Source organism: Poromitra crassiceps (assembly GCF_964638095.1).
Source record: "Poromitra crassiceps genome assembly, chromosome: 22".
Classification (NCBI taxonomy): Eukaryota; Metazoa; Chordata; class Actinopteri; order Beryciformes; family Melamphaidae; genus Poromitra; species Poromitra crassiceps.
The window spans coordinates 14,440,859-14,458,644 of record NC_139647.1 but is presented as its reverse complement, the minus strand read 5'-3'; the positions used below and the strand labels follow the sequence as shown (position 1 = coordinate 14,458,644).

The following is a 17,786-nucleotide window of genomic DNA, read 5'->3' as shown; positions in this document are numbered from 1 at the left end:
GGTGAGCGCTGAAGGAATGCGTGCCCGTCCACACACCGCATGTCCTCGAGTGCCCACCGCCCGGGTGGGGTCGGCAAAATGGCCTTTCTGTGTGGAGTTTGCATGTTCTCCCCGTGCCTCCCGGGGGTTTCCTTCATATAGGAACCCCCTTCACAAAAACATGCAACATCCTGGGTGCTAATGTGGTTCCTCCTCTGATCGCTAAGGGCGCCTGTTCAGAGGGAGGGGAACTGGTTGGAATAGCGTGAACCTCCCACGTGCTATGTCCTACCGGTGAAGCTTCCTCTATCAGGTGAAAAGAAGCGGCCTTGTGACTGCCCATGTATCGGAGGAAGCATGGAGCCAGTCTCGGCTCTCCCAAGATCGGCAGAGGATGGAGTAGCAACCAGGATTGAAACCAAAATGAGCACTAATGGGGGATAAAAAATCGGGGGGGGGGGGGGGGGGGGGGGAATGACAACAGCCGGGGCACAGGCGGCCTTCAGGTGGCGCTGTGCGTGTGTCAGCACCTCGGGGCCCGAGGGGGACGTAATGAGGTCAGTGAGAGTGGCTCATTCCAGCAGCAGACCCCCGGGCTTATCAGGACGGTCATCTGTCCTCTTTTTACCTCCTGGATCATAGAGTCACACACAGGCGATCATCTCCCTCCTCAACCACGCTCGAACTCGGGCTTTCTCAGAGACTGGGGTCGACCGATATGGAAATGGGGCAGCTGGAGAAATGTCTACCTGAACAGTAGCTATATGTGAACCATTTTGAAACACATTTTAAAGGAGCATTAAGTAAACCTCCATTGGCAACCAGTAGAAATTGCAACCTCAAAGATGGAAGTTATATCGTCAAACCCTCACCGTCCCCCACAGGCCAGTCGGGTGACGGTGGCCTGTATCTGACGAAAACAATATCATCACAGTTCATAATAGAGACAAGTAAGCTAGCCTATTCGAGCAGAGATTCAACAGAAACATCTATTGAAGAGGTAAATTATCACAATGCTGGAATAATAATAATAACAGATAACAGATTTTCAGCCATTGTAACTGAAATGTTTCGCGATGCCGTTTGCCAACTTGTGGCACCGTTCTCCATCGTTGAGCAGCAGAAAAGCAGCTGGGGGGTTTAGAAGACCGGGAGCGTTTTCTCTCCCAGGCCGGAAAATCACTTTTGAAAGGCAGAAAATTCAGCATCTGGTGAAGTAATTGTTGAGTCCTTGTTCAGGATCTGCAACCCTTTCAAACACCCATGGCATGAATATATTACGGCCATTTTGTTGTGGTCATGGTCATGTATTATGGTCATTTTACTACGGTCATGGGATAACATAAATCTTACTTCAACATTTGGATTGTGCAGAAACCACTGTATATAAGCCATATAGCCACACATCCTCTATATACAGTTTAATTGTCATTGACAGTTTCCTGTGCCTTTAAGGAATAGCAATCAAAACAGTCAGCTTGTAAACATCAATCATGTAGAAAATTGACAATTTCCATATGTTTTGAAGGATTTTCTTTTTGTATTCAATTGAAAAATGCCCTCCAGAAAAACATTGGGAACATCTGCTTTAACTGCAGTGTTTCCTTCCCTATTTACCCTTTCTCTCTCAGTCTATTTCTGGGTATCTGCCGGCCCCCGTCTGCCATCTTGCTTTGACTAACAGTGGACTGGACTGGACGGGCCGGACCTGTCAAAAACCCAGGGAGGTGGTACTGTACGGCTTAGGGGAAGAGTCAGCACCACAGACTTATCCCAGCTTTTTTACAACCCAAATACCAAGACGAGGCTTTAACGCCCAAAATGATGAGCTCAACAAAGGAAAAGGCGGAACGGTAGACAGATTTAAAATCTGATGTCATGCAATGTAAATAGCCCTAATCCAGGTTTCTGTGTGGGAATTTCAAACGGAACAGCTCAGGGAGGTGGAAGCATTAAGGAGGTTGTGCTGACATTAGCGGGGTTGCGTGATGTAAAGAAAAAGGAGGGCGTACACACGGCACACAGACAGAGCACACCTGAGACAGAGCACACCTGGCCGGCCCACCCAGGAAGTCAGTGGAAAAAGACCTGTGACCAAACCGTTGACAAGCTGTCTAAAGCTGTCAGCCATTGCTTCAGGTGAAGCCCTATATAGACGTGCAGAGGGTGGCAGCGGGAAACTGGAAACTCAACAATTATCCTTTCTCTTTCTTCCTTCACCCAGGTGCTAATATAACGTGTGTGTGTGTGTGTGTGTGTGTGTGTGTGCGTGCGTGCACGTGTTTGTGTGTGTGTGTGTGTGTGTGTGTGTGTGCGTGCATGCGTGCGTGTGGGAGGAGTATGTTGCAGGTGGTTAATTAGAGTGGTTTGGGGCATCAGGTTTCCTTCACAGATGTGCTGCTGTAGGTACTGTGCTCCCCTCGGTGTTGAGCTGAGGCAAACCTACACAGGGGACACGCACTGATTAAACACCACAAGTCAGCTTTAACAACAGCCCACAGAAAAACACAAATAAGCTTACTCTACACGATATCACACCCAAAACTGTGTGCGCAAGCTAAATGCTAACGCGACAGAATAACACCGCTAAGGGAGATGATGTTTTTGCACAGGCGCTAGGTGTTTGTGATGTTGGTGCTGTCTGCGTGGGTGGCTGAGGAAGGTAGTAACACACTCTCTATGGTAATCACATTAGGCTCTCTCTCTCTCTCTCTCTCTCTCTCTCTCTCTCTCTCTCTCTCTCTCTCTCTCTCTCTCTCTCTCTCTCTCTCTCTCTCTCTAACATAACCTCCTGCACCGTCTCAAAACACTTCTCGGCAGGTGTGAAAATGTTCACGGAGAGCGGAAAATATCACACGGGGGCTCGGCTAACGCGGCGTAGCAAACGTTTCTCCTGATTTATTAATTTCAGCTTCTCGTCTCGCTGGCTCAACAAAGCGGGTGAGGTTACGCTGACTGTGGCTGCTGTGAAGGCCATACAGCGCCTGACACTGAAGGAAGGGTGTGTGAGGTCACACACGGACAGGCACACGCACACGCACACGCCCGTACCTATGATGTTGAGGGTGAAGTTGCTGTTGCTGCAGACCCATACCTATGATGTTGAGGGTGAAGTTGTTGTTGCTGCAGACCCATACCTATGATGTTGAGGGTGAAGTTGTTGTTGCTGCAGACCCATACCTATGATGTTGAGGGTGAAGTTGCTGTTGCTGCAGACCCATACCTATGATGTTGAGGGTGAAGTTGCTGTTGCTGCAGACCCATACCTATTATGTTGAGGGTGAAGTTGTTGTTGCTGCAGACCCATACCTATGATGTTGAGGGTGAAGTTGCTGTTGCTGCAGACCCATACCTATGATGTTGAGGGTGAAGTTGCTGTTGCTGCAGACCCATACCTATTATGTTGAGGGTGAAGTTGTTGTTGCTGCAGACCCATACCTATGATGTTGAGGGTGAAGTTGCTGTTGCTGCAGACCCATACCTATGATGTTGAGGGTGAAGTTGCTGTTGCTGCAGACCCATACCTATGATGTTGAGGGTGAAGTTGCTGTTGCTGCAGACGTGCCCGGCCGCGTTCTTGGCACAGCAGTAGTATAGGCCGTTGTCGTCCGGACTGGCGCTCTTGAAGGTGAGCGTTCTCTCCTTGTTGTTGATCTGATGGCTCTTCTCCGTCAGCTTCACCCCGTCCTTGAACCACTGGCACGTTGGCCTGGGGAGGGAGAGGCAAGGGGGGGGGGAGGAGTAGGGAGGGGTAAGGGGTGTTGAGAGGAGAGATGTGGGGGGAGAGAAGACAGAATAGGGGAGACACAAAAGTGAGGAGAGCCGGAGGGGGAGGAGAAGAATAGGAGAAGAAGGACATAAGGGCATGAGAAAGGCCAACACGGAGAGAACAGTTTGCTGGTACAGTGTTCTACATGATCCTTCACCCCGTGCACTCTGAACTGGAGCCGAGACTCACCGCGGGTGTCCGTCGATATAGCAGCGCAACGTGACGGGGGCGGAGCTCTCGATCTCCCCTTCGGAGGCGGGCTCCTTCAAAGTCACGCCCCCGCTCTCCAACCCTGGTGAGGGACAAAAGCACAGAGGGCTACATTAAGCAGGAGGAGGGAGAGAGCAAAGGAGGACAGACCTACATGGAGGAGAGGAGAGGGACAGGAGGAAAGATGGAGTTAAGTGGTATATTCCTGTGCTCTGTCCTAGCGGGACACAGCACAGTGGCCTGCGATGATGATGATGATGATGATGATGATGATGCTAATAGCGGCAGCAGCAGAGATCGGGCCGGGCAGAGCCGGGCTCATGGCTGCTGTACCAGCGCTATGACTCACACAGAACACACACAGAAAGACAGTGACCACATCACTGGGTCAGCTTGCATCATCGGCATAGCGCTGTCCTGAACTCACAAAGGCTAGCTGTGCCCTTTACACTGCATTTTATGGACATTTAATGGAGAGTAGCGTTGACTGGCTGTGTTAAACGGGCCACTCTGAGCCCATAAAAGCTGGTAGAAGGAGATGAGGAGCACTGAAGATATATCGTACAAACTGTCTGTAGCACATGAACGATGCCCCTCCCGCTCAAGGTCAAGGTCAATCAGTAACAAATGTATCATCGTTTTTGTTTGTTTGTTCTTACTTACAATTGTAGCCTCCCCATTGGCCCAATCATGATCACTTTGAAAATGCTGAAACCATAGAGGCATAACACTAGAAGGGACATTTTCAGGCTCCATCTGGGCCCTTCTTGATCTAACTTCTTTCTCTCTCTTTAAAAAAAAAAAAAAAAAAAAAAATCCTAAACTAAACTCGTACTACTGTTCCTTCAGGATTTGTAGTTGTCATAGACTGTGCTCCATAGTTGATTGCTCTATTGCTGACAAAAAGTGTGTTATTGTAAGTCGCTTTGGATAAAAGCGTCTGCCAAATGACGAAATGTAATGTAATGTAATGACATGATGACATCATTAACGATAACGTGGGATATCTCTATAGTTGGCCGGGGAGCTGCATCATTTCCCTCCAAAATGTGGTCAACTTTCGACAGCAGTAGCTTTCTGGGTTTCCCCGTCCCCTGCGGTGCTGTGTGACTGACTGTATAAATATGCTTACCCTGAATGAGTCTGTCGGCTAATTGTTATTTATATAATGACGTTTAAGCTGCGCTTGTTTGACATGCGTGACTGTATGCACTGTATGATTACTGGGTACGTACGTCTCCGTGAGTGTTACGTGTGTGTGTGTGTGTGTGTGTGTGTGTGTGAAATTCCTTCCTGAAGGGCTGGCCCGTGGCTTAATAGCGAGCTTGCGTCTGTATCGCTGACTGTTTGTATCATCTATGAAATATGCACGGAATGAGCCTCCACCTGAGCGAGTGCAGGAGAGCGGCAGGAGTCAGCGCCTCTGTTCGGTCAGAGGGGGCGACAGAGGGAAAGGCCTGTCTGTCACAGTGAATTACTCTGTTTGGTCAGAGGGGGCGACAGAGGGAAAGGCCTGTCTGTCACAGTGAATTACTCTGTTTGGTCAGAGGGGGCGACAGAGGGAAAGGCCTGTCTGTCACAGTGAATTACTCTGTTTGGTCAGAGGGGGCGACAGAGGGAAAGGCCTGTCTGTCACAGTGAATTACTCTGTTTGGTCAGAGGGGGCGACAGAGGGAAAGGCCTGTCTGTCACAGTGAATTACTCTGTTTGGTCAGAGGGGGCGACAGAGGGAAAGGCCTGTCTGTCACAGTGAATTACTCTGTTTGGTCAGAGGGGGCGACAGAGGGAAAGGCCTGTCTGTCACAGTGAATTACTCTGTTTGGTCAGAGGGGGCGACAGAGGGAAAGGCCTGTCTGTCACAGTGAATTACTCTGTTCGGTCAGAGGGGGCGACAGAGGGAAAGGCCTGTCTGTCACAGTGAATTACTCTGTTCGGTCAGAGGGGGCGACAGAGGGAAAGGCCTGTCTGTCACAGTGAATTACGGACATAATGGGAAACCCTCTCTACGGAAACTGGGCCTCCAACCCCCACAATTACATCCCCATCTGATCCAGGCAGTGCTCATTAGCCACGCCCTGACAGAGATGCCCTGACACTACAACAGTTCTGTGTGCGTATACACTTGTAAATGTCTTTGGCTCTATAGCCGAGGATGCTGCATGGTAGGGATGTTCATTTTGAACAATTTCCATAATCGAAAATCGGGAAAATTAACGATCAATTATCGATAGCATAATAATAATAATAATAATAATAATAATAATAATAATAATAATATATATATATTTTTTGTTTAACTGGTCTGGTAATAACGTTGCGCGTTCTCGGCCAGCTATAATGGCGATGCCGCTGTGTAGTAAGAATATCAGACACTAGCGCTGTGGCCAGGTAAACAAACATGTTACATGTCAGGTTACATGATGTAAGGCAATCGGCGTCTTCCAGCTTAGCTGACAGCACAAGAGTCAAATCAACAGGCCTGAGCCTCACTGAGGTCCGCAGACCGCTGGGTGCGTTTGTTTGTGTCCCCGGCGCATGCCGGTGTGAATTTCCCATGTTTAAAACAGTTTTGTTGGCACAAAGGCCCGTGCCCAGCCAGAAAACTAGAGACTATATGAAGCTCCACCTCACGTTAGTCGGCTGTGCAATGGAGTGGGGCGAGGAGGAACGAATTCCACCCAAACCTAGTCCGCAAAAATAATAATAATGATAATAATAATAATAATAATGATAATAATAATCGATCAAAATTCCACATGATCGAATCAATTCCTTAACGATCAATTATCGATTTTTGATAATTGATGAACATCCCTACTGCATGGTTGTGTGTGTCAGTCATGGCCATTGTAGTCGGGGGCGTCTGCGGAGGCCCGGGTTCAATTCCCGGTAGCGGTACTTCCGGCTTGGTCAGATGTTCCTACAGACACGATTGGCCGTGTCTGCGGGTGGGAAGCCAGTGGGGTATGTGTCCTGGTCGCTGCACTAGCGCCTACTTTGGTCGGTCGGGGCGCCTGTTTGGGGAAGAGGGGAACTGGGGAGAGAAGAGCGTGATCCTCCCCTGTGCTACGTCCTGCCGGGGAAAGCCCTCGCTGTCAGGTGAAAAGAAGCGGCTGGTAATTACACAGGTATCAGAGGAGCATGTGCTAGTCTACAACTAGCACATGATTGGCAGAGGGGGCGGAGCAACGACCGGGACACCCTAACAGGGAATTGGCCAAGTACATTTGGGTAGAAAAACTGTAAAAGAAGAAGAAGGGGAAAAAATGCCATTGTAGTCTGAGGAGGAGGAGGGGGAGGAGGAGGAGGAGGAGGAGGAAGAGGAGGAGGAGGAGGAGGAGGAGATGAAGGCCATCCCAGCTACAGGGACCCGAGGCCAGACACACAGACAGACCTGTTATTAGAGCATGGGGGAAGCAGGAAGAATGGGCCAAGTTTAGTAGAAGGGGAAACAGTGAGTCACTGCAGCAGAGGAGGAGGAGGAGGAGGAGGAGGAGGAGGAGGAGGAGGAGGAGGAGGAGGAGGAGGAGGAGGAGGAGGAGGAGCCTCAGAGAAAATCACATGGAACAAATGGATAGAGTATCATCCACATTGTGACTGACAGTCAGATCTGGGCCAAACAATATCTGCAAATCCATCTAAGCATTGGCTTTCACTTGTGTGGAGTATTAGGTGGGCGGGGCTTACTGGATCAACGTGGTGTCAATCACAGAAGAGTACGTTGACTTTTACAGGAATAATTTGTGATACTTTCATACAAGTCAATAGCTATGCTACAACTCTCTACTGCTGATTGATATAACACCACAGTGAATCAACCTATATCCAGTCAACCTATATCCCCTGGTGTGGTAGCTCTTTGCTGGTAAAGAAAAGATCCTCTGCGTAGCATGAGAAGCACTAGCCATCATGACTGAATGAGGGGGGAAAAGAGCGCCACCTACAGGAACTCAGACTTCACCTACATAAAATCCAAGGAAAAAGACCGTCACAGTTACTGGGCACACTCATTGACAAATCAAACTCTGGGAGGTGCAGTGCAAAAATACCACAGCTACAAGGCACATAACCCTAACCCTATAGTACCAAAGAGAACAAAACAAATGTGTTTGTGGATTACATACTTCCCTTTGAGTGCCTCAACTTTCTGGCACTCCACTCCCATCTGATAACTCCAACCGCCAAGTCCTATCTGCAAACTCTATTTTTAACACGATTCTCCAACACAGATTCTCAACGTCTGTTGCCCCGTTCGTTCACAGCTTGGGAACAGTTCAAGTTTCTCCAGCTGTCCCCCTCGACAAACAGAAGGCACTCTTTCATAACCTCTTAGTGGAGAATCAGAATGCATGACTCAGTGTCACGGCAGCACAGGAGCGAGCCAGGCGGAGAACGCCTTAATTAGGGGCGTATAATGATGATGTCGGGAGGCAGAACAGGAAGCTCCATCAACACCGGGATGATAACAGACCAATTGTGAGGATATTGTCAAGGCAGATGCTTGCGTAGGCCATTCATGCCTTGCCGTGCGAACAGACACATGCGTGTGTGTGTGTGCATGTGTGTGTGTGTGTGTGTGTGTGTGTGCGTGTGTTGCACTCAACGAGCTGATTTGTTGCCATGGTGAATGGCTTGTGAAAGGGAGAGGAGGAAGGGTGGACACGGCTGGCCAGGAGAGAGAGAGAGAGAGAGAGAGAGAGAGAGAGAGAGAGAGAGAGAGAGAGAGAGAGAGAGAGAGGCAGGGGAGGGGATACTGCTTGACTGACAGCAACATGTGGGTACGGAAATAGCCAAAACACACGGCGGAGCGGATTCACATCGTAAACTTGAGTGGGATGAAAGAAAAGATCCTCTCCGCACGGCCGTGGGAGCCGGCTCACTGTGTTAGAACAGGGCTCGGCTTTCACTAGCCCGGTGCCGACAGAGGTCGACGACTGGGCCCAGGCAGCGAGCGGACCACAGCAACTCACAGAGAGAGGCTGCAGGCTGCTGGGAGAGAGAGAGAGAGATGGAGAGAGAGAGAGAGAGAGAGGCTGCAGTCTGCTGGGAGAGAGAAAGAGGCTGCAGTCTGCTGGGAGAGAGAGAGAGAGGGAGGGAGGGAGAGAGAGAGGCTGCAGTCTGCTGGGAGAGAGAGAGAGAGGCTGCAGTGTGATGGAAGAGAGAGAGAGGGAGGGAGAGAGAGAGGCTGCAGTCTGCTGGGAGAGAGGACAGAGAGAGGGAGAGGCTGCAGTCTGCTGGGAGAGAGAGGGGGGGGGAGAGAGGGAGAGAGAGAGGCTGCAGTCTGCTGGGAGAGAGGAGAGAGAGAGAGAAGAGAGTTAGAGAGAGAGGGAGAGAGAGGCTGCAGTCTGCTGGGAGAGAGAGGGGGAGAGAGAGAGGGAGAGAGAGAGGCTGCAGTCTGTTGGAAGAGAGAGGGGGAGAGGGAGAGGGAGAGAGAGAGGCTGCAGTCTGTTGGGAGGGAGGGAGGGAGAGAGAGGCTGCAGTATGCTGGGAAAGGGGGGAGAGAGAGAGGCTGCAGGGAGAGAGAGGGATAGGGAGAGAGAGAAGAGAGTGAGGGAGAGAGAGGCTGCATTCTGCTGGGAGAGAGAGAGATGGATATGGAGAGAGAAGAGAGAGAGAGGCAGCAGTCTGCAGGGAGGGAGGGGGAGAGAGAGAGGAAGAAATAAATAAAAAGCAGAGAGGGGCTCTGACACAGGAGCAAGAGTCAGTCTCTGCTCTGCAGGCTGGAGCCTGGCTCATTCATCTCACATAAGGGGATGTGTTCTATCAGCTCACGGGGCTCTTGGGCGATATGATATCCACATTTAAAGATTGCAATATAGTCCTGCCCAAATATCAAGATATCACGAGGGGGATAGAATAAAGGACTGAGAGGTTGATATGCTGTTCACTTCCTTTCTTTACAGCAACAGATACAACACTCAACAGGACCAATATAATGTACAGGAAGCAGTGACATCAGAGAAATAAGGGGGCAGCAGCAGGGCAGACTGTGCAAAACTGCCACCCCCCAAAAATGAATAATAATGTAATTTTTGAAATATCGCGATATTAAATATTATCGAAAATTGGCCCAAGCGTACAGCGCACGTAAGGGGGGAGATGGTACGAGGACACTCTAAAAGACGCATGAGCTGAACAGTGTCGGAGGAGGACACATGGTGGGTGATCAGAGCATCGTGTTTGTGTGAGAGAGGCTCTGTGATTTGAAATATTAAATATGAAAGTAATATGTCTGACTCTCTCTCTCTCTGTCTCTCTCTCTGTGTGTGTCTCTCTCTCTTTCATACAAACCCTGCCGCTCCTTCCCAAAACAATGTCAGTCTGCATCTTGTTACTGAGAGGGGAGGAAGTGAAGCGTTGCCTCCAGGACCAACAAACATGCTGACAATAGCGCTGTCCGACGCCTCCGCCCGGCGGACAGACACGCTCTCCATAGAGACCCAGGCAGGAAAAACAATGGGCGGTTAAAAACTCCACTAGTGAACAATAGAGAGGGGGGGGGGGGGGGGGGGGATCATTACTTTCAATGACTCTTCTCAACAGGCAGGGTTAACCCACCCTCCATTGAGAGCAAGATAAATTAACTCTGTACTCTGCAGAGGGTGGGTGGGTGAGTGGGTGGGTGGGGGTGGAGCAGAGTGGTACAGTCCATGTACAGTACATTATGGAATACCCCCCTTACCCCCCCCCCCCCCCCTCCTCCATTTACAGCTACACACGCAAACTAGCACACGCATGAGCGAACCCACATGCAGGATGATGCCGGAGGGGGTCCTCGCTTGAAGGCGGCATGCGGCTTTATTGCCCGTTAAATGTATGTTGGGAAAATATGAGAAGAACATCTGTCATAACATGGTCTGATCTTGATCCCGCCTACAACGATCCAGACGGCCCGCCGACCAACCAGCGCGCTGTGAGTGACACACAGACTAACCAACCAGCACTCTGTGAGTGACACACAGAGACTAACCAACCAGCACACTGTGAGTGACACACAGATTAACCAACCAGCACGCTGTGAGTGACACACACACTGCACAGATGTAGCGTACACACGCAGGAGTGATTAGGGATGATTTACTTCTACGCCGCCTTATCGTGCGCATTCGATATGAAACGTGTAGATTGTTGTGTTTCTCCTTTATTAAGAGAGGACAGGCGTAATGAGACTTACAAATGCTACTACTGTAGGTGCTTCACTATCTGAGGTCATGCTGGAGGAGTCTGCTTTCTGCTGATGTTCTGGGAAATGCTCTCCTATCAGACTGATACCAAGCTCTCAATCTTACCGTACCTCGCCACATACATGTGCATGTCGCATTAATAACACGCCATCCATTAATAACTGCCTCTCAGCTATGGATCTGCTTATCTACTTTATGTATGGCCTCAGTCAGTATGCTGCTATCTGAAAGTGGTTTCAGTGAACAGGTATGCACAGCAGGGCATGGTGTGTGCGTGCGTAGCATGTATGTTTCAGTGAACAGTTATGCACAGCAGGGCATGGTGTGTGCGTGCGTAGCATGTATGCAGCAGCAATAGCATCATACCTCTGGTACCCCTTGAGGTACCCGATCTCAAAGACCTCCTTGGGCTAGTTGAGACGGTGCCATATATAAACACCCTCTCAGTAGAATGTAGAATCGACGCATGCAAACACGTACACTATTAAACACGTACTAATGCCAACACATTGTGTGCATACATGACTTTAGTAACAGTTATAAATAAAACTAGCAGTGTGTGAACACAGCATGCTAACATGCTCGTAGCTAACACGCTCGTAGGCAGCTAAGCCAGCAAAACACAAGTGAACTTTTCCGGCATCTGACGTGTATCTGCAGGTTTCAGAAAGCCAAGCTTGAGACTTTCTAAGACCTTTTAATGCTAGCTAATAGAATTCAAGACCAATTGCAAAAACAACAAAAAACTAAACTGGCAAACCAGCCTATTTAAAAATGAATACAGCTCATTTAAGTGCTTCTACTACGTACGGGCAGCACAAGAAAAAGGACAACCGAAAAATGAATTAACGGACATGACTTCCAGTTGTGTTAAGGAGCGTTCACACCGAGATATTTATTTTTCGCTCTGTCGCTCAAGTCAACCCTTTGGAATCGCTCTGTCGCTCTGTTTAAATCGCTCATCAACAGGCACACGAAATGACGGACATGTGGGGGATATAACGTTACGCAATGTCATGCTGTTTGTCCACTACGAGCTCCCGTCGTTGTTTACAAGCTAAGCCTATCAGCGTGCTCCTAATGCGAGCTGCATACCGGTAGTACAGACTTCACTTCATGTCAGCTGTCAGCCTGTCAATGCGGTTTGTTGCCACACAATAAACCAGCGGTTTGTTCCAAGCCAGAGTGATCCTTGACTCACTCTCACACGGCAGCCAATCAGCATTGAACAGCGAGCGACTGATGCCAGCGTATTTTCGCTCGAGTTGGAATATTTCATCTTGAGCGACGAGCGTATTTTCTCCATATCGTTCTGTCTCTGCCGCTCGGACGCCCAGCGATTATTCTCCCAGGCGAATATACGCTCAATCGCTCGTTTGCATTGATTTTGTATGTAAACTCGACGCCAGCGACCAACTTTAATAGGTCGGTGTGAACGCAGCTTTAGTGAAACAGATGAGGGAAAAAAACAGGAGGTTTTGTACTACTACTACTAACCCAAGTTAGTTAGAAATGTTATTTTCCACAAATGAAAATGTCATGTTAGCTGCCATGCTATTCTGTATTAACCTGTCATTGCAGACTTGTAATAACTGTCTTTAGCAGATTTGTAATAACTGTGTTTAGGATAAGGACCTGTGGACACCAGAGGTCTTGCAACAACATTGGAGTTTCAATAAATAAAATCGTGTTACCAGGGAAACCTTGAATCCATTTTTGACCCGTTCCTCAGTTTGGTGTCTGCTCTTGTGAGTGATATACATCTACACTGACCAGATACATGCTCAATGCATCAGCACCCTACTGAACACTGTCCTCCAACACTGACCAGATACATGCTCAATGCATCAGAACCCTACTGAACACTGTCCTCCAACACTGACCAGATACATGCTCAATGCATCAGAACCCTACTGAACACTGTCCTCCCAACACTGACCAGATACATGCTCAATGCATCAGAACCCTACTGAACACTGTCCTCCAACACTGACCAGATACATGCTCAATGCATCAGAACCCTACTGAACACTGTCCTCCCAACACTGACCAGATACATGCTCAATGCATCAGAACCCTACTGAACACTGTCCTTCAACACTGACCAGATACATGCTCAATGCATCAGCACCCTACTGAACACTGTCCTCCAACACTGACCAGATACATGCTCAATGCATCAGCACCCTACTGAACACTGTCCTCCAACACTGACCAGATACATGCTCAATGCATCAGCACCCTACTGAACACTGTGCTCCAACACTGACCAGATACATGCTCAATGCATCAGAACCCTACTGAACACTGTCCTCCCAACACTGACCAGATACATGCTCAATGCATCAGAACCCTACTGAACACTGTCCTTCAACACTGACCAGATACATGCTCAATGCATCAGAACCCTACTGAACACTGTCCTTCAACACTGACCAGATACATGCTCAATGCATCAGCACCCTACTGAACACTGTTCTCCAACACTGACCAGATACATGCTCAATGCATCAGAACCCTACTGAACACTGTCCTCCAACACTGACCAGATACATGCTCAATGCATCAGAACCCTACTGAACACTGTCCTCCAACACTGACCAGATACATGCTCAATGCATCAGCACCCTACTGAACACTGTCCTCCAACACTGACCAGATACATGCTCAATGCATCAGCACCCTACTGAACACTGTCCTCCAACACTGACCAGATACATGCTCAATGCATCAGCACCCTACTGAACACTGTCCTCCCAACACTGACCAGATACATGCTCAATGCATCAGCACCCTACTGAACACTGTCCTCCAACACTGACCAGATACATGCTCAATGCATCAGAACCCTACTGAACACTGTCCTCCAACACTGACCAGATATATGCTCAATGCATCAGAACCCTACTGAACACTGTCCTCCAACACTGACCAGATACATGCTCAATGCATCAGAACCCTACTGAACACTGTCCTCCAACACTGACCAGATACATGCTCAATGCATCAGCACCCTACTGAACACTGTCCTCCAACACTGACCAGATACATGCTCAATGCATCAGCACCCTACTGAACACTGTCCTCCAACACTGACCAGATACATGCTCAATGCATCAGCACCCTACTGAACACTGTCCTCCAACACTGACCAGATACATGCTCAATGCATCAGAACCCTACTGAACACTGTCCTCCAACACTGACCAGATACATGCTCAATGCATCAGCACCCTACTGAACACTGTCCTCCAACACTGACCAGATACATGCTCAATGCATCAGAACCCTACTGAACACTGTCCTCCAACACTGACCAGATACATGCTCAATGCATCAGCACCCTACTGAACACTGTCCTCCAACACTGACCAGACACATGCTCAATGCATCAGAACCCTACTGAACACTGTCCTCCAAGGAACATCAGCACCCTACTGAACACTGTCCTCCAAGGAAATGCCAATATAGTTTCCATGACTACATGTCTTTTCTGAGGCTGGGTGACATTCTGTAAGAAGAATTAGATTAGATTCCCTGATGCTTAAGTTAACACACTGTCTTCCTTTCCAATAAAAACACTTCCTGGTTCTGTGCTGTATGGGAAGGCTATTGACCTGGCAGAAGCTACAGTTTATTCTGGGTCACGATGGCAGGTCTTAAAAACGGGTGCTTCATGTCTAACTTGTTTTGTTTTTTCTTGGTGAGAACATCAGTTGAGTTTTATTGAAACACTAGATCATGTTTAATTACAGCCCATAAAAGTAGTTCCCTTCAGGTCAGCTGAGAGCTGGAAAACTAATGAGCTTCTTTAGTCTCTGGCTCGCACTCTGGATCTTCAGTCACAGACCACAAACCTTCACTGGTGGAGGCAGATCTCAGACCCTGGGTTGAACCTCGGCTCTCTCTCTCTCTCTCTCTCTGTCTCTCAGTCTCAGTCTCTGTCTCTCTCTCTCAATGTCTCGCTCAGTGTTTCAGCGTGAAGTCTGGACACTCATCTGCTGTTGTAATCAGCCTTTAAACACGAGTCCTGTCAGCCTCCCAGTTGAGTTGAGCTGGAAACGACAACATATTCCAGATGGATCCTTTTTTAAACCCAGCTTTCCTTTTTCCTTTTCTACGTCAGTGCTTCTCAAATGGGGGTCCGGGGACTCCCAGGGGTTGGTGGCACTTTGCCAGGGGGTCCGCGAAAAGTTTTCAGGGAAATGAACATAAAAACTTTTTGTTGTTGCAAAAGCTTCATAGTTCAACGAAAATATTTCATGCTTTAAATCTAAAATGGTTCATGGATTACATTCTAATCTAACATCCTATTCCTATTCATTTAAAAAACAAGCCCGTTACCGTGGAACCAATTAAGCTTAGCCCAAAATGGCAAATCAGAATGAGGGGGTCCCCGGTCTTGTAAGGGGTCCTTGGCTGAAAAACATTTGAGAACCTCTGTTCTACGTAATGGTACAAACCGGTACAAACTCAGTTTTCCTGAGGCACAAAGCCGTTTCGGGAACAACTAGTACCTCCAACAATACATTAAAAGGGTTGTTATTTATCCCGATTGGGGCCGGCCGGCCCGGGCAGAATTCCCATGGCTTCCTGTGAAACCCAAGAGGGTCACTGAACAACCAAATTAAGATCCTTGGCGTACTCGGGACCCCTTAATGGGCCACAGTGTTGGGGAGAGCGAGGGAGTGAAAAACCCCATTGTGAATAAATATGCTGGAGTGAGGAGGGCAGTGTTCATCTGAACCTAAATAATGATATGGCTAGGAGGTGTATTACACTGCTCGGTAATTTCCACACAAAAGCCTTTTGATAGGATGTGGGAAAAGAGAGTGTTATACAACTGAGGGGGAGGCGGGATACAACGAAACAAGAAACACATGCTTGGTGGCGCACATCTCCAGTTTCCTTTGGAGAGAGAGAGGAGAGAGAGGAAGCCACAAAGAACAAGGTAACAACAAGCTGGAAACATTCCTCCTTCTCATACTACCTGTCATCCTATACCATGACTTTTGTTTTGCTTTTCTGATTCAGAAACTAGATGCAGCAGACCTGTGTTGTCATGCCATTATGAAACCCCAGTAGCAGCGTGGTAATTATTACTAAACAAATTCATAAGGTCAGACTGTGTTTCTCGATTCTCTCTCGGTTGAAGGCACCGAGAGGCTGAGGAGGAGATGAATAAAGGCTGGAAATACGACACTCACACTTTTAGGGTTGGGTACCGAAACAAGGTACCAAATATGGTACCGGTACTTTTACAACCAATACTACCCGTACTGAATAGAGAGGCAAAGTATCGCAAATCAGAATGAACTGCATCACTTCATCACTTCATCGCTTCCTGCTTCAGCACTGTACCAGAGTTTCATCCGCCATTCATTTTCCCATAGACATTTCGTCAAATGCTTATAAAATAGTTTTACTTGGTCGAACCAAACGCTTCAGCTAACGCTATAATCGGGAGAGGCCATAGAACATTTCACTCAACAACATTGAAAAAATATTTTCTTTAAACCCGCATTTTTCTTACGTTTTGGTCCCAGTGAAATAATGTTATGCGATCTCTCCTGTTTCTAAATATATCTGTACTGTTTGGTTGGAACCAGTAAAACAATTTTTATACGCATTTTACAAAATGTGTATGAGAAAATAAATGGCGGATGAAAATCTCTGGTACAGTGCTGCTGAAGCAGGAAGTGACGTTCCACTTTGGCTCTCTATTCTCCCGGGTGAAGGCACCGAGTTCTGAGGAGAGGAAAAGGCGGGGGAAATACGACACTCACACTTGATATTGAAGGAGGCGTTGGTGGAGTGGAGCTCCTCGGCCGTGAGCGTGCTCTGGGCCACGCACTCAAAGTTCCCGGCGTCCAGCCGGCGGTCCACGGCGGTGAACTTGAGATTGCTGCCCTCCTGGAAGCGCCGCTCGCTGCTCTCCAGCGCCTGGCCGTTGTGCAGCCAGCTGTAGCGCACGTCGGCCGGATCGCCCACCTCGCAGCGCAGCATGGCGCTGCGGCCGTGCAAAGCATCCTGGGACTTGGGCTCCTTGGTGAACTGGAGGGCGGCGGCAGCCTGGATGGACAGAACTGGGGAGATAAGAGAAGAGAGAGAGAGAGAGAGGAGGGCAGAAGAAGGAGAGAGGGAAAGTAAATAAGAGAGGATTAGAATGAGGTTGCTGTTAGCGTTTTTATTGCATTTTCCGTTCATTACGCGTGACGCCGCGGCGACCACTTAGCGCTGCGGAGAGGAATGTGATGTTTAGACATTATTGGCTGGCCGTGAATTATGCTAGTCGTAAAGTGATCAGGACCCAACATGGAGAGAATACTTTCTCCCTTTAGTGAACTTGGGTCTTATTAAAAAAAGGACGTGTGTGGGGGTGAATTTCTGACAATGTACCATCAGCTCAGGGAGACGACAGCTCTCTCAAACTAACACATGATGTGTATTATTTGCACACAAACACACGTACGTCTCTTATTTCAATATACAAGCTTTGTGTGAGAGGAATGTTTTCTGCCGTCTCACCGGAGAAGATGACAAAGAGATGACAGAGAGGCAGAACAGAAACACTGTAGCCTGCTAACATAGACACCACAATGTAATTAATAGTGATATTTTAGAAGATCAGAAATACATAAGAA

At 48.4% G+C, this 17,786-nt stretch overlaps 1 protein-coding gene across 1 annotated transcript in view; it reads right to left on the bottom strand.

Annotated features, from left to right (window-relative positions):
• Positions 1-17,786, bottom strand: part of ptk7b (protein tyrosine kinase 7b) — a 123,546-nt gene that overhangs the window by 22,112 nt on the left and 83,648 nt on the right. Inside the window, exons 2-4 of the mRNA XM_083658009.1 lie at positions 16,929-17,228; positions 3,938-4,040; positions 3,504-3,688 (exon numbers count right to left, since the gene is read on the bottom strand). Coding sequence (XP_083514135.1) covers positions 3,504-3,688; positions 3,938-4,040; positions 16,929-17,228 — 588 coding nt within the window. The remainder of the gene's footprint in view (positions 1-3,503; positions 3,689-3,937; positions 4,041-16,928; positions 17,229-17,786) is intronic.